Below are 22875 nucleotides of genomic sequence, written 5' to 3'. Positions count from 1 at the left end.
ATAATGAACGAACGAAGAATAAATGACACAGGTAAAATCAACTTCAGCTGGTGACCAGTTTCTATTGGTCAACTTTGAACCAAGGACCAATTAAACCAGTCGCAAACAACAGTATCCAACAACAATTCAAAAAATTAAACAAATGATATATGCTTATTTATCTAAAAGACAAAAAACAAAAATTGCAGACTTTCTGGACTATCCATGAACGACATTACCATGACAACTTGTGTTAATTTTGAAATTTTTGATTTCAGTAAATATTTGTGAATCTCTCTTTCTCTACTCAAACTCAGCCGGTAGTCGTTGTTGACAAGAGCTTTTTTCAGATGTTGACACCATTTTAAAATATATTCACTCACAGGTCGTTATAGTAACAAGCAGAAATAGCACAAAAAGAATTTTCCTCTTGAGAAAACCTGTACAGCGATATTTTTCATTACAAAAATAAAAATCTCTCAAAAAATCGAAACAACCAAACAATATCAATAATTATCAGCTAATAATAATAATGATAACAGGAACTGATTACAACACATTTAATTGCAATTAACAATTGCAAAGCAGTCATAACTACCTGCCTACCAAAGTGTTGTGGAGGGAAATTTTGGTTTAACCTTATCATTTCAGTCCTTTAAAAAAACAAAATTAGCTCTTTGTATAAACAACACATCGATTGGATAAGAAGGAAGTTGGGATTATTGCAGGCTCATTTTTCAGGGTCAAATCCGGCGATTATTATCATCATCAATTCAAACACCTCTCATCTTTATACTACATGCCAGTGTGCATGAACAGCGAGCATCCTGCTACTGTTCATTAAAAAAGTGCATCCTGCACACACATTAAGTGCAAAGTGAATAAAATAAAAAAATTTTTCATTGTTTTCCACAGTGTCAGCTTTAATGATTCATTACCTCTTCACGCATCATAACAATTGAAAAAATAATAACCGTTTCAAGTGAGCTCAGCTCGATATTAATATTCTATTGAAGCAGTAGGTTCCTTTTTGTTGCTTTTGTTTTGTTCTGAAATCATACCAAACCTCCCAACGGAAGGACAGTGAGAAAAATACACCACCGTATGACGATTGTAAAAATGTAGCAATTGATAATCAAATCATGTCAAAAATTGCTCAAAGCATTATCATATGAAAGTGTGATACGAAAAATTATAATTTCATTTGAACAAAAAAAACTTTCTACAACCACCAGCTTTTGAACATTCAGTAATGAAAGCAGAAAGTGTATTTTTTTGCACTGCAATTTTCACATTTTTCAAAAGTACTAAATAATAAAATTTCATTGTATTAATCATCCATACTACACACGCACTGCAAATGAACATGACACAATTCAGAAGCACATGATTGCAAATTGGGGAAAAAAATTGCCAAGTACAGCAACAAAACCAAAAAAATCACACCAACTGTCAAATGTTGTACGAAAAAGTAGGTATTACACAGATATAATTACGCCAATGTTTGATTTCAGACTGACAGAACAATTTTTAATAATCCAACTGAAACTTAAGACGTCATTTCATAATGAGATGGTATCTTTGACCGGCATATATATTTTGCACAAATGCACAATAAAGTTAAACAAAACACGTCACTGGTATCAATTTCAGTCATCAATAAAGTTATAACTATTTGGAACATTTTGACGCTAGTTTAAAAACAATTTTCAATTAGTCAACCGAACCCGGCAGTTTCATGCTCTATTAGCTATAAATGTTCTTCTCTCGTTAAACGCGCATTTTAAGCCAGTTCTATTCTGCTCACTGACAAACAATCACTGAAGAATGGTATTCATTTACAAAAAATTTTTCTATGAAAAAATATAAATAAATGGAACATTATTTGTTTTTTTTACATTCATTAGAGCAAGTAAAAAAATTTTTTTTTAATGTGTATTCACTGCGACAATGCAATTAATAGATAATAAACGAAATGGAAAACTTAAAATAGTCAAGCTCACACAATTGCACATTTATTGGAATAAAATAGTACGCGTGAAGCAAGCACAGTTTTTTGATTCTTTTTCGTATGTGAAATTTGTTTTCCTTTCAAATTATTCTTCCATCCTGAGCATCATTAAAAATACTGTCTGTATTGAACACTGTTGACGTGTCGATAAATTCAATTAAAAAGCTTGTCACTTGTGTTTCATAAATAGTTGAAAAATAACTGATAAAATTTTCCATGCTGAATTCTCGAACCGGGTGCAAAAGACAAATCTCATTTCTCGAATAATTATTGTCCGATAAAATTTTTCTCCCCTTAGCTTTTACATTTGCACAAAAAAAACAATGTTACAATAATTCGACGCTTTCGAAGAATTTGAATGTTAATAATAACAATAAGAATATGTTAAGAAAAAGCATGTCAACTTACCAGAAAAGCTGCAGGTTCGAAGTAAAGCAATGATGAACAACCGGAATTTTGATTCATTGATTTCAAACTGCCAATATTATTATATTCTTCCACTATTGGTGCAGAAAGTTGAAATTAATTTACCGACGTTCATTTGAAAGTGCAATCCTGAAAATAAATGATAAAATGAACATGAAAAAATTAATTTCCACATTACTGCGTACATATACGTCTGCATATACAAGAAAGAGGATGAAGAAAAATACTCATTTTTACATGCAGTCGTTTTGCATTTCACATTTCAAACGTTAAAAGTATTCAAAAATTGCCAAAGAATCAATCAAATACATCTCATTTATGAACGCTAGAATAGAGATGCTCGAAAATGCAAATCTACAATGTAAAACGCACCATCATCATCATCATCGCATAATAATTAATATAAAAGTGACAGAAAGTCAGAGAAATGCAGATAATAAATTTTATTTTTAAATAACGCTCACAAATTAATGCACTGAAACGAAGAAACTCCATTTTCCCCTTACAAGTGTAAAATTCAATAATTCCATTCAAATGCTGCCTTATTTGCTTGCACTTACTGTTTCTCTTAATATTTTTCAGCAGTTTCGAATAAATAAATTTCCCTTCCCTTGAAAAAGCATCAAATTTATACACTTTGAAGCAACATGCAAGCAGAACAACAAATTTTCAGTAAAAGCAAAAATAACAACTAAACAAAATAACATTACTGAGCAACTTGCGTTAGAAGATGAAAAGTTGAATATATTATCTATCACTCAATCGGTGAGTGAGTAACAACAGTGCATCAATTGAGCAAAACACAAACAGTATGACGGACTTTTATGAGAGATGACGTTTTGTGATGAATATTTTTTTCCAATTAGTCGATGAAAATCTTGATCATCGAAGTATATATTGATTTGAAGAGATGTCAAAATCGGTTTCTATGGAAAATGTGCAGAAACTGATGAGCGGCATCAAGCAAGACGCTAGCTGGCAGACGCTAGACTCTTAATAATCCCCTGTGAAAAGCAAAACCCACTTTGGCCATAAGCTTGATCAAAGCTCATTGTTGTTGGTCACAAGTAAACACACGACTGCTTGTCGCCGACAGAAAAACCATGACCATTTGAACAACCATGCATGCCATTGTCAACGCATAAGAGCACCATGAAGAACGAACAGATGGTCCTTTTTGCAATGTTCCATGTGTTACTGATTTTGTTCTACGATAACATTCTCAAACCAGGTATTTATCTACCTTTTTTTTTCTAACAATAAATTCACGTAAAATGGAATATGCATTTATTGTTGTTGATTTATGAATTGTTGCTGAAATAAGATGTTGCTGCGACGGCATTTCTCATCACTAATTGCCCCATTCGACCGGATAATTGGCAAGAGTTGTTTTCTTCCCAAAGATGTCGTCGCTCGTGTCTTGTCGATTCTGACTGCAAGCCACGACATGTTTGCATATGCGACCAAGAATGTGGTTTGAGCTGTATAAAACAATGTAATTTTTTTCATTCCAAACTATCATCATCATTATTATTATTATTACTTAATCTTAATTATTAAAAACACCATTAATAAAATCTCAATAATTTGGCTTTTTGCTTTTTAAAGCTGCAAGATGTCCTTCACTAAATAACACTTTGACAAATGGTATTGTACAATTACCAAAAGAAAGCAAAGTTGGCTCGGTGACACGGTACAGCTGCATCGGAAATTATCGACTGATCGGTTCTGCTAGTCGTGTGTGTCAAGGAAACAAGCAGTGGTCAGGTGAAGAGCCATTCTGCCTTGCTTCAGGTAGAGAGAAGTTTTTTCACATTTCCATTCTTCTTTCGCCTTTTGATTCCAAGTTGCACGAAAAATTACGGTTCGCGACATTAGGGGAAAAGCTTTCCAAATTTCGCCAATATGCAGTAAGCAACTCTGCTGGGTGCAATATCCGTTCAAAAGGCATTGTGCATTGAACTTCCGGCTTCCTCTTCTCTTCGCTTTGCAAAAAAAGTCCAATAATAAATGCACTAGAAGTTGAACCCAAAAATAGAGACACTGCTTCAGCACAACCAATTGGTATTGCATTAGAATCAATTAACGGGCAGTCAGCTCGTCATTAAGCTACTAGCACAAGCGTATTCAGTCGTCAGCTCTCCTCCTCTCCCTAGCTGAGCTTGCTCACCCCAGACTGCCGCCAACAATGACTACTTCTGTTGGCCAGTCGGTGACACTGATTCATTCTGGCCTGCTGTCACAAATCACTTTAAAAATCTATTAGCAAACAGCAACGCCTTCAATTCCACTCGTTTCAGTTCTGACTTTTGCAACCCAACGAAAATCATTTTGCCAATCAAGTAGTTAAAAGTAGTGCTCTTCATCTTATGCTGCACATGGTAGTAGACCAATACTGACTTTCAGTACGATGGAACAACAACTCAACTTTTCTTATTTCATGAAAACTTTTCAAGCATTAATTTACACCAATATGCTGTGCTACTTTTTGATCAACTGTCACTCGATCTCATTACCAGGTATGGAATGTTTGTTTATTAACTTTGAAAATTGCAAAATTTCCATACATAACAGCTCACTTGTATGGAAGAAATTAACAACAGAAAACATTTCCTCCTTGAAGTTCACTTTAAAAAAATGCAAATCAAAAATTGCCTATTTTAAAATGGCAGTGAAAAAGTCCACTTTTATAGAATGATCTATTGAGAGTTTAAGAAACACTGCTTGATAATGGCATGCCCGTGTCACATTAAGGGGATAATTTTTCAAAAATAAAATAAAATAAACTTCGATTTTGCATAACTGTTGTCATGAAAGATCCCATTACATTTTACAAGTAGCAATAATTTTGCATAAGAAAGGAAAACCCAAAATGCACATTCAGTCTCACAATTGAACAAAAAGAGGAAAACAGAAAAGTGTTTTTTCCTGTATCAGTTCCTCTTTAATTTAGTTAAGCATTAGCTGTTCCGGCTGTCATTCATCAGATTCAAATTTTCATTGATAAAACCATCAACATTTCAATTGAATTTACACAATTTGAAAAGGTTCAATTTGCACCAGTGGAAGGAAAAGCACTCGCGAAAAGTAATGCAATAATAACGCATCGCCAGTACTGCTGACGATGGAAAAAAAAACATAAGTAGATAAAAATTGCTGACAATCGAGGTGAATTTCTTTTACAACCTAGTCCAATTTTCCCCAATCCGTTCACATTCAGAAATCTTTTTCATACTTTCATACAAAAGCGAGTAGTGAAAAAATAAAAAGTCCTTTTTTTCTCCACGAATCAAATGTATATACATTAGATATATGAAAGAACTTCATTTGTACTGTGATGAATCAAGTCACAACGAGTGATGGATGATGATACATGGACAAGAAAACAGATTTTCAAAAGTTGAACAATTTGCATGATGAAGTTGCATGCAATCAGCATTGGTTGTTAAAAAGATTCAGTTAGTTGATCGATTTGAAAAAAAAACATATTACAAAAATCCCCCCTCCCAACTCCTGAATAAATATTAAATTTGAACGAAGATTAACCATGCTCAAAGGATCTTTTCTTGCATGCAAACAGACAAATGTAACAACAATCTGTGCCCAATTAATAATGCAGATTTGCTGAGTGTACAACATGATCATCAATGGCCAATTCCAAAACTGAAACAATCGATAAAAATGCAGATCGATATTTTCAAATTGTCTTATGCGTTGCAGAGAAATGTCCCAGACCTCCGCAACTGCCGTTTGCCAAGCACAACGCCTCGGATAGTCAACAGTATTTCGATGTGGACACTGAACTGTATTACACGTGTCTCAACGGTTACAGCGCTCACGAGACTGCTTTTCCGAAAACCAAATGCCTACTGTACAATGGCAAAGCCGAATGGTTCGGTCCTGACGTCCAATGCACCGGTAAGGTTTGCAATTCAACGCCAAGTTCCCGTGAATCTTACTGTAACAGGTGCCCGTCGAAGCTCGGAGTTGTGGTGATCCCGGTGAAGTGATGAACGCACTGCGGTTTGGCGATCAGTTCGACTATCCGCATTCAATTTCTTACCGGTGCATTGACGGCTTTCGCCTGCAAGGTTCACCTGTTCAGCATTGTCTTATTGACGGAACTTGGAGCAACGCCAAGCCAACTTGCAAACGTGATATGAAAACCATATTCAAATTGTTACTATATTGCACTTTTATTTTGTTTATCATTACAGCTGTCCAATGTCCAAAACCGAAAGCACCCTTCAATGGTCATGTTCAGGGAATATCGTTGGATTTCCAATCGAAAATTGCGTACTTTTGTGATGAAGGTTACAGACTGGTTGGACAAAAACAACGCATCTGCCAAAGTGATCGCACGTGGAGTGGTTCAGATCCATACTGTGAGGGTGTGTTTTGTAAATTTTACTGATCTTACTGTGTCATTTGAGAACTGTTTCAAATTTTTAGAAATCAACTGTCCAACGTTGGGTGTTCTGTGGAACGGATTCATCGACGGAGAAGAGACATCTTACGGGGCTATGGTTATTTTTCGGTGTTTGGAAGGTATGACGCATTTAGGTGCTCCGTACAGTCGTTGCGAAAAGGATGGCACTTGGTCACAACCCCTTCCACAATGTCTTGGTAAGTGAAAAAAAAGTATATGCAAGAAAGCAAAACAGCAAGTAATAAATTTCAAAGTGAATCAAAAAGTACCATTGCATTACCATACAGACATGCACATGGGCATTATGTCACAAATTGAAATCTTCACGTTCAATAATTGCCGTTAATTTTACATCTGACAAATAGATGGCAATTAATGATAGGTTGTGAGGAATTTCGTCTCTCTAGTCTACAGAGTTTGCACTTGAATTATTTATTATTACGTGTATATATTTTTGAAAAGAAGCTACTGAAATATGGTTTTTAAATAAGTATGTTTGTTTGTTTAAATTGCTCTATCAACCGTCATCTTTAACGCTTCGGGTTAGTTTCCACTGGGAGAAAGAAGATCGTTCAAATGTCTCTTGACATTGACAGGCCAGCTAGCATCAACTTGTCAGCGATTAACCAGTGAAAAGTGCAATTGAAGAAGATTTTGAAATTCTTAATTAGAATATATAAAATTCAACCAAAAAGAACATTATAACAAAGTTAGCAGCAGGAAACAAGTGTGGCAGCAGAATTTGAAGATCCAATTCTCTGTTTTGATTGAAATTGATTTCACTGAAAATAAAATTAAAAAACCATCAGTTGATAAAATTCAAAAAGTCTATTTTTTTTTCAATTGAAGCACCTTGCCACATTCCTCTGCTTACAAACGGAGAAATATTGCATCACAAAACAGACGAATTAGTACCACACGGAGAACGTATAACTGTCGAATGTGTAAATTTGCATGAACTGGAATACAATGAACAACCGGTGTGCAATAACGGCTCTTGGTCACATTTGATTCGGTGTGTCCCAAGTAAGTTGATTTGAATAAACCATTATTATTCAAATTTTGTCACATTTACTTCATTTATACACTAGTACGTTGCTTAAATTGGCCTGAACCGATCAAAAATGGCTACGTTCTGTTCACAAAGACAAAGCACGGCGCTCAGGCAAGATTTGTTTGCAATGCTGGATTTTACTTGCAAGGTCCGACAACTATTCGTTGCTCGTTTGGCGAATGGAAAGGAACAAGACCTGTGTGCGTTGAAAGTAACGAAATGAAAAATTTAAATTGAAACAACCAATAACTTATAAAAAAAACAACACCTCTTGCAGAGCATTGCCCACACCCGAAATCAGTGATCGGAGATATAGAAAATGGAATAATCAAATTGGAAGGATCCATGGGCACGTACGAATACAAAGAGTACATAAAATCGGTCGGTGAATACAGATCAATAATTTTCGAATGCCACCGTGGCTACTTGTTGCAAGGTGAAATGAATAATTGACATTGAAACTGTACAGTTAATTTGTATGAAAATAAAAATTCCAGGTCCTTCAAGAGCGACTTGCGTCAATGGAACTTGGCAACCGAACGTTCGACCTCGTTGCGTGCTTCAGACCCACCCTGTTGTGGCTAATCGAGTCAACTGGGATGTGATTGTTCGAGAAAGGAGAAATCCGTCTTTCAGTTCAAAGCATCCAATGGGGCAGTCTAAGATTTTCAAACACCGTGCTAAAGAAGAGTCCAGGAAAAAGATGCACCGTTTGAGAACTAACGGGCGTTTGCTGAACGATAAATTTAACGTGAATGATGATGAATCAAAGAGAAAGTGGAAAGGGGGCAAAACAACCCACGATCAAGCTTCTTCCAATGTTAGTAGTGGAAAACTGAACTTTCAAAAAGAGAAATTTCAAGTTGCATCAAGAGGTATAAATTATTAGTAAATTTGCAGCATGTGTTGCTGTGTGAAATGCAAAAAATATTTCAGAAGTATTAAAAGCTTCAATATTATTTTTGGCAAATCTTAGAACCTTACTTTTTTCTGTCTGCAAATTTTCCTCCATTTTAATTTATAGAAATCGGCAAGAAATAATCTTCCACCTAATATAAAAAAGAAATGCAAATAATAAATATTTCATTATCCTATTTTCAGAACGTCTTCATCTCATTTAGAAATCCGCAGCATTCTCTACAAAGTTGTGAACAGATAAAAATGCATGCGTGCTGTTGGATAACAGTCACGAGATTAGAAATGGTTAAAACAAATTCTTAATTTTAGTTGTTCACACACAGGCTGCTTATTGAAATAGCAAAATCTGCTGTTGCACCACCAGTTAAAAATCTATCTTGAATCTGCAGCTCAAATTTTGCAGTTTGCAAAAAAACATGTGCAAAGAAATGCAATTTTTAGGTTGTATAGTTCCTGTACGTGATCGTGCGTTTTTTGTTTACATCAACGAGTTCATCAAATATGGTGAACGAATTACCAACGGCATAACCGTCAACATGCACTGTTTTCCTGGATACAAAGCAAAAGGAGTCCAATCAAGCAGTTGTATAAAAGGAGATTGGAGTTCCAGTTTTGGTTATTGCTTACCAAGTAATATTTCACAAAGCACCCATAATTAAATGAATCATATTTTACCGTTGAAGATACAATGAATCCAGTGGAGCAAAGTGTCAGCGCCTGCGCACCTCCTACGGATATTCATCGGGCGGCTGTATTTCGCATTCCGCCTGTAACCGGTGGTCCTCTCTACGAGCATGGCCTCTACACGCACGTACTGATGGGCGATACAACATTCCCGCAAACATATCCAAATGGAACCTTGGTACAGTATAGATGTTCTGTCGAAAAAAATGATCAATATTCAAAACAATCATCGTTGCAAGCCATGGCTGTACAATGTGTCAATGGAGCTTGGATTGCTTTGCTTAAGCAATGTGGTAATTTTTTTTATGAAAATTTGTTTTTTTCACATAAAATGTACCATGATTATCATCATCTTAAAATTCACAGTTGACAGTGGACCCAAATCGTCCAAGCTGAATAGAAAACAACCAATTCAAGATTTACAACGCAACGGATATCCACAAAATTTAGCAGCTTTAACTTTGACCAAACAGAATCGTCGCTGTGGTAAACCTATTGTTAAAAGCCCTTGGACCATGCAGAAGGACCGTGGAAAAGCAGAATCATTCACAGATTCAGAGGACAAAAGTGATAATGCCATTCAAAAGCTGCCTTTCAAGATGACACATCGACAAGGCAGTATTATAAAGGTTTCATTAAAAAACACACTGCAGTATTAAATGTTGTAAAAATTTTTTAATCTTTCAGATTCGTTGCAAATTGAACAATGTCACAAGTTTGATTCGATGCTCCAATGGTCACTGGACTCCGCCAGATGCTTCTTTGTGCAAAAGTAACAAAGGATAACTTATAAAACAACTAAATAAATAAATATCCGGATATTGACCATTTTCTCTCAATTGGAAAAATGTTGAGCTTAGAAAAATCTTTTTGAATTTGTTTTCAGATGTGTCTAATGACCAACCAATGAAAACAACGGGTACAAACAGTTGCTGGTTCTATCCAACAGAATTTCGTCACATTATTGCTTTCAACAATTTAACCGGAGAAGATGTTATTTTTAAGCAAATTTTGCCTGAAAAAACGATTCTCATACTGCGTTGCACGCATGTGGGAATGTTTCAGCTTGTTGGACCAGCGTATGTTGCTTGCAACAATGGAACTTGGAATCCAAGTCAGCCTAAGCCTTATTGTCGACCAATAGGTTTCATCGCTTCACCAGGTTTGAAAATTCCATTTTCCTAATATTGATTAATTAATTGATACCTTATTTTTAGGTCATCCTCCGGCAATTACTTATCGGACTGTTAACGGTGAAATGGCGCTAGCTCCGACTGGTGAACTGATCGTACGTAGATCATCTAGTGTACAGCTAAATTGTATTTTTCCAAAAGAAGACGGTCAGCCAGTTTGGGTATTTTAAATTATTCATTCAATAATAGAAAAAAACTACAAATTAATAAATTACTAAAATTGAATGTGCATATTTAATTCAGCAATTCACAAGCTCATACCGCAACTATCCTCAACAATGGACTAATGTTACAGTTGATACAGAGCCGTATTTGGATAGCGATGATAAAATTCAACCAAGTTTAAGAAAAATCACTGCCTATCGCTTGACAATATACATGGCCAGACCAGAAGATTCGGGTACATTCTACTGCGTTGATCCAGTAGGACGACGTCATGCTGTTCGCCTTATTATAAAAGGTAATTTTTTCAAATTTCCATCATCTATTATTATTCATCCTGTCCTTTTGTTCAATGCCGAAAATGAATTCTGTACAATTTCAGATATAGCGTGTCCAAAGCTTCAAGAAAGTGAAGGGGCAATTCTGAAAACTACCAAAGGAAACTATTTTGGAAGTATTGCAGATTTTCAGTGTCAGCCGGGTTATAAATTACAAGGGTCAAGTAGACTGCGCTGCCTGCAAACTGGTGAATGGTCATCCAAATTTTTGCCAAAATGTTTCGGTATGAATGTTCGAAAAATGTTAAAAATAAAAGCATACTGTAGACAGTTTATTCAACTTTAGCAGTGCAGTGCGAAAATATAACAAAATCTCACCCAGCTTTATCGATCAACGTATCAAATTATAATTACAACGGCATAGCAGTCTTCAACTGTGCAGCTGGATATTCCGTAGAAGGCCCACGTTTTATTCAGTGCACCGCAGAAGGGAAATGGAGTGAAGAGCCACCGTCATGCCAAGGTAGAGCGCAAATCAACTATGAAACAGTGGAAAACTAATGATGGAAAATCTTTTAGTGATTAAATGCCCTTATCCCGACGTGCCGACTGGATCAGTTCTCGTTCCAAAAAAACCCGACTACTATTACAGAGATATTGTTCTGTTCAGCTGCCAATCAGGATATTTGCTAACAGGCAAAAATTACGCAGTCTGCAATCAATATGGTCTTTGGACAAACGAGCCCCCTGAATGTAAGTTTTACTCGTTTTTGCCCTTTCAATTTAAAAATAAAAACATTCACTCAATAAATAGGAAAACACTTTTCTAATATTAAACTCAAACTGATTTGCAGAGCTCTATATTTTCTCGTCTTCAATTATAGTCGTTTGGAATTTATCATTACACCAATCTAATGTAATCAATATTCTCTTCTGTTGAATTCTTACTCTTATGTAAATATAATTCGCCTAAGCTGAAGTGAAATAACAATAGCGGAATAATCTGATGAGTGTTTCTTCGAGTAATTTAATCACTGACATTCTCAATTTCTCATTTGAAAAAACGATCGAAATTCATTACCAACCACGATAAAAAATAATAATGTCAAAATTATCTCGTAACAGTGACTGTTTGCGAATGATTCCTGCAAAGCATTTCTTGATCATTCAAGAAAAATAACTTTGCATCATGCTGTTGCTTTAATTTCATGCAGAACTTTACACATCAAATTTCATTCCTGATAACTATTCAAAATGTTGGAAGATATTTCTAATAATAACAACAATAATGACAATAAATATTTGTAATTACTTACCTTAAGAAGATCAAAAGCTGCTGTCGTCTCTTCAAGAAGATATCGCAAAGTGCAACATTGCATTTGCTCAGTTTGGATTATATGGAATAGTCTTTTCCAAAAAATAAATTTATTGTTTAAACGCATGAATATATATAGGCGTAGATTGATTAATCACTTGAAACTGTAAACAAGAGCATGGAGGCCAAGAAAATTGAAAATGAAATGAACTTCTTAAGACGCGTTTATAATAATTAACTTCATTTCATACTGTAGAAAACAATTTTCAGGTATAAGGTATTGTTGGTTTCCGGGCAAGCCACTTCTTGGCGATACAACATCAGAACCGAAATCTTATTATCTTGTCGGTGATGTACTAGTTTATTACTGCACATCGAATCGTTACAAAATCGATGGCCATCCGGTACTTCGATGTACCAGTACAGGACGATGGTCGTCAAGTGTGCCCAGATGCCGACCGCCGAAAAGTCAGCACATACAGCAAGAAATTTCAGAATAACGAACGGATAGCATTTGAATTTTGCAGCTCGGTTGTCGGGTCATTTTGTCAAGTAACTAATGTATTATTACAATTACTCTGTTCTTCCTGCAGTATGTAGTTTTTTTTGTTCGTTGAATTTAATTCAATTTACTTTGACTATTCTTCGCGTCTACAACGCAACGCTCAACATTCAACAAAAAGCATTACTTTTCTCATATTTCACTGTTTTTTTTCCATTTTGAATTAAATTTTCTTAACAATTTTGCTCTTGAATTAGTAAGCAAAATCACAAAATTACTACTGTATATATTCTTCTTCTATTGCTTATCGAGGATAAAAAATTGCGCAGAAAAGTATAATTTTCTCCAATTTGATTTTCTTTATGATCGTGTTTATCTTTGTGATTTATCATTTCAATAAATAAAAATGAAATGAAATGAAATAAATAACATTTTATGCATTAAATGACAATAATAAGAATAAAAATAATAAAGTTTTTATATGTAAACAAACTGACGATGATTAAAAGAATAAAAAAAGTAATAATGACAGATTATGCAGCTCAGACATGACAACAAAGACAAGAAAAATGAAGAAGATGTAGAAGAAGAAGAAGAAGAAGAAGAAAACAATGAGAACAATCACCGGCAGGCAGCATTCAGAGACAATGTCGGTGGCATGTTGAATGACGACAACAAAAGATGGATAGAAAGAAAAGAAAAGAAAAGCAGGTTCAATTATTTGTCGTTTTTTCACATTCAGTTCGCCAAATTTATCTTCTAATTGAAGAAAAGTAAAAAATTGGCTGCCGGATTGACGATCAGAATCGGCAGCAGCAGCAGCAGTAATAAGCTCGACGGTGCCGGAACCGTCGTCGATCCAGCGCCGACGGTCGGCGGGGGCGTGGCCAGTTCGTGCATACTGTCGTCGTAATCTCGGTGATGAGTGAACGGGCCGAATAAGTATGTAGGCGTGGTGCTGTAGCTGGCGGTGACCGTGTCCGGCCAGTGACCGTCGACCGGCGTGGCAATGTGCTGAATCCACATGGGCCTGGGCGTGGGCGCGGTCATTCGCATGCGGTCGTGGAAGTCCATGCTCGAGTAGGGGTTCTCGACGCTGAACAGATCCGACGGGCTGGTCGACAGTTCACCGAATCCACTGCCGGCCATGCCCGCGGCGACCAGCGAGTCCAACACGCTGTTGACGTTGGTGCCGCTGCCTTCGAGCAGGTGATGGTGTCCACCGGCGGCAAGCTGTTGCACCAAATCTTCGTCGTCGGTTTGGACGTTGGCCGGAAACTGGCCACTTCCGTAGAAATTTCCATATCCGGCACCGGCATCGTCTATGGAACCGCCGTGCCTCAGGCTGGCCGCGTCGGCGTTGCCAGCCAAACCCGATGACCATACAGAAGTTGGCGTCTTCGGCTGCTCTTTGGTCGGTTCGAATGTAATCACTTTCTTCAATTCACCAATCGCTCGCTTCATCTTCTCAATATTCATCTGTATCGTCGGTTCAATAGTTTTTGTTCCATCCTCCTCCTCCTCCTCTACATGACTAGACAAAGTCGGACTCGCCGAGCCTCCTCTACAACAAGATGGAACAACTGATTATTCGTTTATTAATAAAAATTTCAATTAAAATTGAAATTACTCTTGCAAACCAGTTCCATTCCAACATTCGTCACCATCGTCATCAATGTCAGTCCAATTGAGCGATTTTTCAAAAGCGGCGCAAACTTTGTCCGGCAAAGAACGCCAAAAATTTTTCGCAGGCAGAGCCTATTAATAAAAAAATAATAATGCATGAAATTTGCTTGTTGAATAAAAATATAATATTTCCATACTTTTTCTTTCATCTCTTTTGCCAGACGATCCATGCTTGTTCCGAGAACTTTATTTGGTCGACTAGCAACTGGTCCGAAGCGAAGCTCTTTCAAATCCACTGATTTCATCTTTGGCTGACGTTTAAAACGACTCAACAATTTCGGTCTTCCACAACCGGCAAAAACCTAGAAATAATATATTAATACGAAAAAGAATGTTCATATTGAGAATTTGAGAAAAAAAAAATTTTAATTACCTTATCTGATATTTCTTTTCCTTTATCTTGAAAAATCATGATCGCTTCCGATATTTGAATATCTATTGGATTGATGACCGTTTCAATGTTGTACGGTCCTTCGAGTCGTTCGAGAAGTTGTAACAAATGATCTGAAATAATTTTCCTCGTTGAAATAATAATTGATGAAATATTTTAAAATTTGCATAATTACCCAAATATTCATTCCACAGTCGATCGAACGTGACATACGACGCTAGACAACCGGAGACGATGTTCACACAAAAGCCATCGCAAGGTTTCGGACCAGCAGCGCGTTGGCAGTGCGGACAATAGAGCATTTGAGTAAGCTGAGATATGCAAGCCGTGCTTACTGGCATCTAAGAAAATATGCATAATGAAATCACTGAACAAGAAGAAGAAGAAGAAGTTCCACTTCAAATGAATAACATTCATTTATAGGCAGTACAAGTACAAAATAAAATAACTGATAATAAGGGAAAAAATTTATCAATAAATTGTATTTTGTTGAAAGTGAATTTCAAATTTAATAACCTCATCATAATGGAAACGTTGCCCAGATGCAATAGAAATAAATTAAGCATTTTTTCATGAATAAAAAACAGGTAATCAAAATTCATCAGCAGCCGTACAATTTGCCTGCTGTTGAAGAGTAAAAAGAAGAAGAAGAAGATCACCTCGACCTGAACGATCACTCAGAAAATAACGCAGATATGCAAAATTGTTGCCTATATATGATATGCAACAACATTAAAAGAATATTACCAACAAACCCTGAGGTTTTATAGCTTTCCCATGAACAAAACGTGCCAAATTCAATTTTTTTTCTCAAAACTATCTCTCCGACAGAATAGAAGAAAAATATTTAAGAAAAAAACTGACTATTGTCACGATAATTTTCATCTTTGCAGGCGTGAGAAAAGCAACACAACTGCTTTTCCAATACTTTCCCAGCGTTTTGTTGCACAATTGATCACAATTATCGAATGCATTGAAAAATGACCTCTCTCTCCCCCTCCAAACAGATTGTATAACAATGGTATTATAGATTTGATATTTCCTTCGAAAAATTAAAATTAACACTTGTCAAATTACACAAAAAAATTAAAATGATAATAATTGATAAATTTGAATAGAACAATTGTGCTCATTTGGTGGTTTTCTTAATGACTTGCACACAGAATGGTAATTATGTTAAGAATAAATCAATGACTGGTATAATTATTGTTGATAAAAGCAATAGCAATTATAAAGCCATATCAAGATCAGGGTGAATAATACGAAAAAACAGTTCGACGATAATGATCTTCATGCTCGACGCTGATGAAAAAATTATTTGAACTGTGCGCGCAGTTTAGCGCTTTCTATGTATAAATTGAAATATTGACTGATTGAAGTCGAGCAAAAAAGAGCAGAAATAATCACCGCTAAACCAAGCACGAATTCGTTGGTGAATAAAATCTTATCGATCCAAAGAAAGCACCGGCTGTGTGACGGCTTCTTTGGCCGGCTTTGCCCAGTGGATATAGGAATAATGCTAATTATAGCTTCTTATGACAACTGCTTGCCAATGACACTGTGCCAATTGACAAAAGTATGAATGACACGAACACCTGCAGCTCTATCAAAACACAGATGAAAACAATGCAACCATAGTCAACGAACGTTATAAGCTTTGGAATAATTAACCACTTGTTGGTTGGGTGGAGAAGAAGAATAGCAAAAAGAATCTCGACGATGAAACAACAATTATAACCTATGTGCAATAAAAGAAAAACGTTCTATACTTACTTCTAACATGTCAGAAATGACTTCACTACCGATGGTCAATGCGTGAATAAAAGTCCTGGCAGCTGAAAATGCCCGATGGACTTGCATTTTCATTTTGTCGGGCACTTGACCAAACGGTTGCAATTGCTGCATTTGTCGACTCATGCATTGCCAGTATGAATCGTCCAATTGGTAGGGCTGATTCAAAATGTGAAACATCCGACGATACAAGTTCTCGTAGAAACGGTCCAAGACCAGGTCCAAATTGACGCCCACCGCCGGAGCCGCGGGACCGTCGCGTCTCTGCTGTTCGTAAAACTGAGTCAAATTTTCAAACAACGACACGAACAGATCTGAATTTTGCTCATACAACACACCGTACGTTTTCACAAACATCGAGTGCAGATCACGCTGCGATTTCGACAACAATTCACGGAAAAATCCTAAATTTGAATTTTATCAAATTTCAATTTTAACATATAAATCAAGCAACCAATGTCAGCAGAAAATCAACTCTTTCAAATAAAAATGTTTAAGTATTTACCACCTTTGGAAAAGTTAAATGAAACAAATTATATCTTTGAAAAGATATTCAACATTTATAATTTGAATTATTTATAATTGAATTATGTATTGTGATTTTGATTTAAATTCTTTGAAATTTAAAATGAAATTCATTTAGTATAATATATATATATGATATATGCGTATCATAGGTAAAATGAAAAGTGAAAAAATGTTCTCAATTTTCAAATTCATTTTTAAAAATTTGCACAGCTGACGCGAGTAACATTGAATAACAACGTTTGTTGCACAAGTGTATGCAGTATAGATATAATGTTGCTTTAACCAGATAGCTAGGTAGGTATATTATAAAGCAAACGACGATTGTGTTTCAGAGAGTCAAAGAACGACTGAAAGCTGAATGGAAGTGGGCAACAACTTTCTTGGCAATCTGTGAACATATATGTATGTATGTATACATTTTAAAATGGCAACAGCAAGAGCAAAAATGCGGAAAACATGGACAGGAAATGGACAATTTCCTGTACAAATTGTTGAACTGTTAGCATGACTGAAAAGTAAAAAAGAAAAAGCAAAACAGGTAAAAGGGAAAAGTGGTGGTGGTATGAAAGTAAGACCCCTCAGTTTGCGGTCAGTTTACCAAACATAGCCGAGTGGTCACTTGACGCGGGCACAGGAAGCAGCAAGCAAAGTTCATCGATGCGACGACCTCTACAGTTTGCAGGCTAATCCCTTCTTACCACCTCTCTCGGGTCAGACAGTGTTGTTTGGACGGATTACAATTCCATCACAAGGATAAATGATGCTTTGCCTACCACGGAAGCTCGTCATGCTGAAATTTGCTCTGGCGAAAAACTATGCCCGCAACAGGAAGCGAATCGATCACAAATTCGCTCCATTTTGACAACATGCACGTCAGGAACGACATTTTCAAATCGACACTCATCATGCGATCGATTTCAACAAAATTATTACTGCTACTATTAATGCTGATATAACCGCATAATATCATATTTAACTTAATGATAATTTAAAATTTTCGAAAATAAAAGTCATCAGTGTTTCTCTCATTGCATCATAAGCAAGCAGGAAAACTGTTGTTGAACAACGTACAAATATTCTTACGAAACAAAAAACAGAAAACAATAAACCAATTTAACATTATACATCATCTGATGATACATTTGAAAATTTCACACAAGCAAACTGGAAAACAGAAACATATCAAGAAAACTACTATACAAAACAAAAAAGATACAATCAGTCAGTCAACAGAATGCATTTTCTATGCCATGCAAAAAATGTTGATTCATCATGATGAAATAAATTTCTTTTCCATCCCAATTCAGTCGACAAAATTAATCATATGAGCATATGTTTCAAAAATTTCATATTACTTTAAGAATAACATATAGGGGATATTATTAAATTTGATATTATTTCAAATGATTTCACTTGCAATGAACAGTATTTTTGAGAAGTTAAAAAAATTGAATACTAATTATAATAATATAATGACTGTATTCATCTAGTCAGAATTGATCGCCGAAGTATAAATCTGTTCTCTACCAATGCTGTTCTATTCTTTTTTGTTTTTGTTGCTTATTCCATTGCAAAATTTTGCATTCAAAGCAACGTCACATTGTCAAGATCAAGCGCAATCAGCCTGCGGTGTTTGGAGCATTTTATGAATGAATCATACGGCATTGGAATTGGAAAGAAAAAACAACAACAACAACAACATCATCATCATCATTATCATGAACAGACAGACATGTCTGCGTATTCTGTGCCGTATCTGGTTGCCACGTCATTGGAAAACACTGCAAGCTCTGCTCTGAGATGATGATGATGAGAAGCTGGTCGTCGGGCAAAAAGCAATTTGTGAATCCGTCAATTGTGGGCCGACTAGTTTTGTATCAACTACGACGACATTATAATTATTATAATAGAACCATCTCGGCCGCTGCATGATGGTGGTGGTACTGCTTTGAGCATGTTTGGCCTTCTTATCACTATTGTAGAGGGGAACCCCCTTTTATTTCAAACTTTTTCCTCGTTCCGCCTGTTGTCGAGCTAACCATCACTTAGCATCACCATACAACCCAAATCTGTAGGCTTCTTCACAGTTTCTTATGAAAATAATGATGAACTGGCGCCAGACTGGCGACCCTGATACGTTTAATTGCTGTCGAAATGGTCATTATCACCAGGGGGAAACAAAAAGAAAAGAAAAAACCCCTTTGGCCACTGGTGTTGGACACACACAAAAGTCTGTGGAGATAAGAAGTGAGAAAAGAAAGGAAAAAAGCAACTAAGCCGACCTCAGATTGCGGTCAAAAGTTTCCATCCGTTGCATGCATTGCGTGCGTGCGTACGTGCCCATAACGGGTCGGCGAACCTGAGCGGCCGGCCCCTTTTACTCCAAGCTATCTGCTGTCAACACAGTAGGTGAAGCCTTGTTGAAAATGCCACCGTTGGGGCTTCCAAATTATTGCCTCTGGACAAAATTGGACGCCGTCAATTCGACAGTAAACAGATCAATCACACACACACACACACCAACGTGCCATTTTTGCCAATCGCCAAAAGTAACGGCAAAATGCCACCGGGACGGGGACAAATTTTCCAACAGTCAGTCATCAGATGATTGATTCGAGCCCACCAGAGACCAGCGGCCGAACTCTCCACACATTCCCCCCCCCCTCTCATACTGGATAATAATGAAAGCTGATCACGACAGAAATTGAAAAGGAAAATAAAAAAATAATAAAAATACAACAACTCACGGTCAAAACTGTCCGTGCGAGCTTTGAATGAATGTACAAGATTGACGATGTTTTCTCCGATCGCCTGCTGGTACTGCTGTTGGGCATGCTTGAGAAAACGATCCTCCATCTCTACTGTGCAACAAGTGACACCAGTGGCACAGACTTTCAGATTCTGACCACTGATCGCCACAGTCGGTATGTGCTCCACAACGCCGACCGCTTTGTAAAAGTAGTTCCTGGTATCCGCGCAGGTCTGGCTGCTGCTGGAATTGGCAACGGCGGAAAGGTAGGCAAAAATTGCAACAATCAAAAACATATTCCTCCTCTTCGGCATCACGTTCTGAACACCAGCCGGTCACTGTTACCAGAGATGCCTCTGCTTGATACGTCAATATGCAGCGCTGTCATCCATCTGACCTATGACCAGCCATTCGTCAGCGCATGTTTCGCGGCACTGTTGCACTGTGTTCCCAGTACAGTATGGCACTACAGTATTGAAAATTGCCTGAAAATCATTGTTCATTGGTTATTTGGAAGCGAACGGCAAATATTCGTACTCTTCTGAACAGCAGCTTATCGTTTGCGAAGTATGAAAATGCAAAATCACCGACAACACTAAGCCTCGTAGAGTTAGTTAGCTAGCTGCTGAACTGATAAAAATCAACTTGTCAAAATACGCAAGTTCAATAATGAGAAGACAATATGGCCATCACTTTCTTCTACGCTTCGAAAATGGAAAACACAATTCACTTACCAATCGAAGTGGAGCAAAAATTTCAATGGCCAAATGCAAAGCAAGAAATGCGACAAAATTTTTGCCAATTGAAATACAATTTCTTCCAAATCAAGTAATCTGACTGAATACAAAACACAACGAGCAACTGCAATTATTAAGCAATGCCAGTCGTGGTCACCAACAGCGCGAAACAATATTATGCACAGCAAACTAATGCAGACAGCCTTTTGTCACTGATAAGCATCAACAATGTGCAAAATACAAGTATTCCTTATGTCAGAGCAAAAATACAACACATCCAAGATTACCGATGTTGGATGTAGATTTGAAAAAACAATAAAGATAAGCCCAACCGGAAGTTTCTGTTTGTGCGGTAAGTGATATCAATTTTGACCCACAGGAAAACTTCCTGGAACCGTTCATTTTTTCTGTTTGCCGAAATTAGCCATTCTACACAAACGAAAAGCATGCGACAAACAATTCTTCGATTCACATGCATTGTGAAATTAATGAAACTCACACACTAAATTGCAAATATATCTGACGCAATTGAAAAAAGCACTGACATACGTATTATTAAAATTATTCATCATTCGAAAAATATCTACAAATAAACGTGCATTTATAGACAGCAAGTGAGAAATAATATAGAAATATTTTTGAAAATAATTTCCCGATAATTCTATTGGTGCAGAGACGTTTGAAATGTTCAAAATTCTTCCTATATCTCGCTCGTTTAATCATCTTTGACAAAGAACAATTGATTCAAGCAGTAGTATAATAATAATAATAATAATAAGCCTGCATTTTTCGGTGAAAGAAAATTCAAAATATTGAAAACACAATTTCAGCAAATTTTGTATATTCAAAATCATTTTATTTTTGTTTTAATGTTTAATTTTAAAATGTATAACAAAAGAAAACAACACGAACAATAACACGCAACTGATTATCATCGTCATTGAATATTTTTTGAAATGAAAAGCCAGCTGCAGGAAGAAAAAAAAAGAAAACAAAAAATACTCAATGCTAATAGAGTTTTTTAAACAAAAATTACAACAACGTAAATCAGGCTTATTCAACATATATCCTAATAATTGATATTCGTGAAATCTTACATTCATTTCCAAAAATTATAAAATATATAAATTAATCAATTTTATAATAAACCATTCATAATGCAAGTATGTCAATAAATACTTTATCTCAACTTCTGCACAAGCATTTTCAGATAGAATGTCATTACAAAATGAATGTCAATGCCCATTTTGATTAATTGCAAATATTTCTTTCTCAGAAACAGGTAAAGTTAATCAGGAGAACAACTTTCAATACTGAATATTTATTTATTTATTTATGATATGGTAATTCCTTTCTACAAATCTATAACATCATTCAATTTATATTAAATTTTAAAATGGAACAGAAACAAATTGTAATTCAAATTGAATAAATTTTATAAACATTGAAAAAAAAGATTTCAATAATATATCATGTTTTTCTTTTGAATTTACAAATTTATATGTGATGTCGAACGTTTCACAAAAACAAAAAGTTCAAATCACATTTTCTGATGTGGAGAGAAATTGCCGTCTACCCGGAAAGTACCCAATTTCTTTGAAAATTAGGTTATCTTCTTTAATACTAACAAATCAACATATATACCAGCCCAACTGTCAATACTAGAAAAGTGTTACAACATTTTTATTTATGCCACATTTCCAATTTCAGACACTCACACACATATAAATAATAATAACAATAACAGTAATGATTGTTATTATAATAATAAAATTTAAATGTCAATTTTAGTCGATCATTATCTGTTCGTACTTTAATGCACCTGTCTTGAAATAATTTTATAAAATCTATTGATGAAAACCTGTGAGAGAAGAATATGAAAAATACACATCCATAATAAACGATATTCAGTTCCGGGTTAAAATGATCAAGAGAAGAGCAATTTTTTCACAATAAAGAAAACTTAAGAGTTGTTTATTCATTGTTACAGAATGAATAATTAATTTCACTGTTCAACTTACAGTTTTGAATGGGATGAGGTG

General features: G+C 35.9%; 3 protein-coding genes across 3 annotated transcripts; 2 read left to right on the top strand and 1 right to left on the bottom strand.

Annotated features, from left to right (window-relative positions):
• The first annotated feature begins 3583 nt into the window (after nt 1-3583).
• Nucleotides 3584-4377, top strand: Tsp_03830 (putative sushi domain protein). The gene is made up of 3 exons (XM_003374588.1): nt 3584-3647; nt 3741-3890; nt 4025-4377. Exons 1-3 carry the CDS (start codon nt 3584-3586, stop codon nt 4375-4377), a joined length of 567 nt encoding a protein of 188 aa, XP_003374636.1.
• A 1412-nt stretch (nt 4378-5789) lies between these two features.
• On the top strand, nt 5790-12949 carry Tsp_03829 (putative sushi domain protein). The gene is made up of 18 exons (XM_003374587.1): nt 5790-5874; nt 6036-6334; nt 6384-6807; nt 6869-7042; nt 7695-7871; nt 8177-8335; nt 8397-8774; nt 9259-9447; nt 9501-9794; nt 9868-10130; nt 10189-10273; nt 10388-10663; nt 10719-10855; nt 10938-11154; nt 11239-11418; nt 11481-11657; nt 11714-11887; nt 12720-12949. The coding sequence occupies exons 1-18, from the start codon at nt 5790-5792 to the stop codon at nt 12947-12949; spliced, it is 3918 nt and encodes a 1305-aa protein (XP_003374635.1).
• A 761-nt stretch (nt 12950-13710) lies between these two features.
• On the bottom strand, nt 13711-21402 carry Tsp_03828 (glypican-6). The gene is made up of 8 exons (XM_003374586.1): nt 21333-21402; nt 20831-20933; nt 20095-20339; nt 16802-17223; nt 15204-15369; nt 15011-15141; nt 14775-14939; nt 13711-14430 (listed from the first exon to the last, which is right to left on the bottom strand). Exons 1-8 carry the CDS (start codon nt 21400-21402, stop codon nt 13711-13713), a joined length of 2022 nt encoding a protein of 673 aa, XP_003374634.1.
• Between the last annotated feature and the right edge of the window lie 1473 nt (nt 21403-22875).

Source organism: Trichinella spiralis (genome assembly GCF_000181795.1).
Source record: "Trichinella spiralis strain ISS 195 chromosome Unknown Scfld5, whole genome shotgun sequence".
In the NCBI taxonomy this organism is placed as follows: domain Eukaryota; kingdom Metazoa; phylum Nematoda; class Enoplea; order Trichinellida; family Trichinellidae; genus Trichinella; species Trichinella spiralis.
Note: the sequence above shows the minus strand (reverse complement) of the source record. Positions and strands in the feature narration are given on the sequence as shown.

What these genes read in the sequence shown, in the direction of transcription:
- Tsp_03830 (XM_003374588.1), top strand. Translation starts at nt 3,584, where the DNA reads ATGGTCCTTTTTGCAATGTTCCATGTGTTACTGATTTTGTTCTACGAT. An exon ending in CGATAACATTCTCAAACCAG is followed by an intron (nt 3,648 to 3,740) that starts GTATTTATCTAC and finishes TGCTGAAATAAG; the next exon opens with ATGTTGCTGCGACGGCATTT. An exon ending in CATATGCGACCAAGAATGTG is followed by an intron (nt 3,891 to 4,024) that starts GTTTGAGCTGTA and finishes TGCTTTTTAAAG; the next exon opens with CTGCAAGATGTCCTTCACTA.
- Tsp_03829 (XM_003374587.1), top strand. Translation starts at nt 5,790, where the DNA reads ATGGACAAGAAAACAGATTTTCAAAAGTTGAACAATTTGCATGATGAA. An exon ending in AGATGCTTCTTTGTGCAAAA is followed by an intron (nt 10,274 to 10,387) that starts GTAACAAAGGAT and finishes ATTTGTTTTCAG; the next exon opens with ATGTGTCTAATGACCAACCA. An exon ending in AGGTTTCATCGCTTCACCAG is followed by an intron (nt 10,664 to 10,718) that starts GTTTGAAAATTC and finishes CCTTATTTTTAG; the next exon opens with GTCATCCTCCGGCAATTACT.
- Tsp_03828 (XM_003374586.1), bottom strand. Translation starts at nt 21,402, where the DNA reads ATGAATAATTTTAATAATACGTATGTCAGTGCTTTTTTCAATTGCGTC. An exon ending in TCATTTCTGACATGTTAGAA is followed by an intron (nt 15,370 to 16,801) that starts GTAAGTATAGAA and finishes ATATTTTCTTAG; the next exon opens with ATGCCAGTAAGCACGGCTTG. An exon ending in CAAAAGAGATGAAAGAAAAA is followed by an intron (nt 14,431 to 14,774) that starts GTATGGAAATAT and finishes CCGACGATACAG; the next exon opens with ATGAATATTGAGAAGATGAA.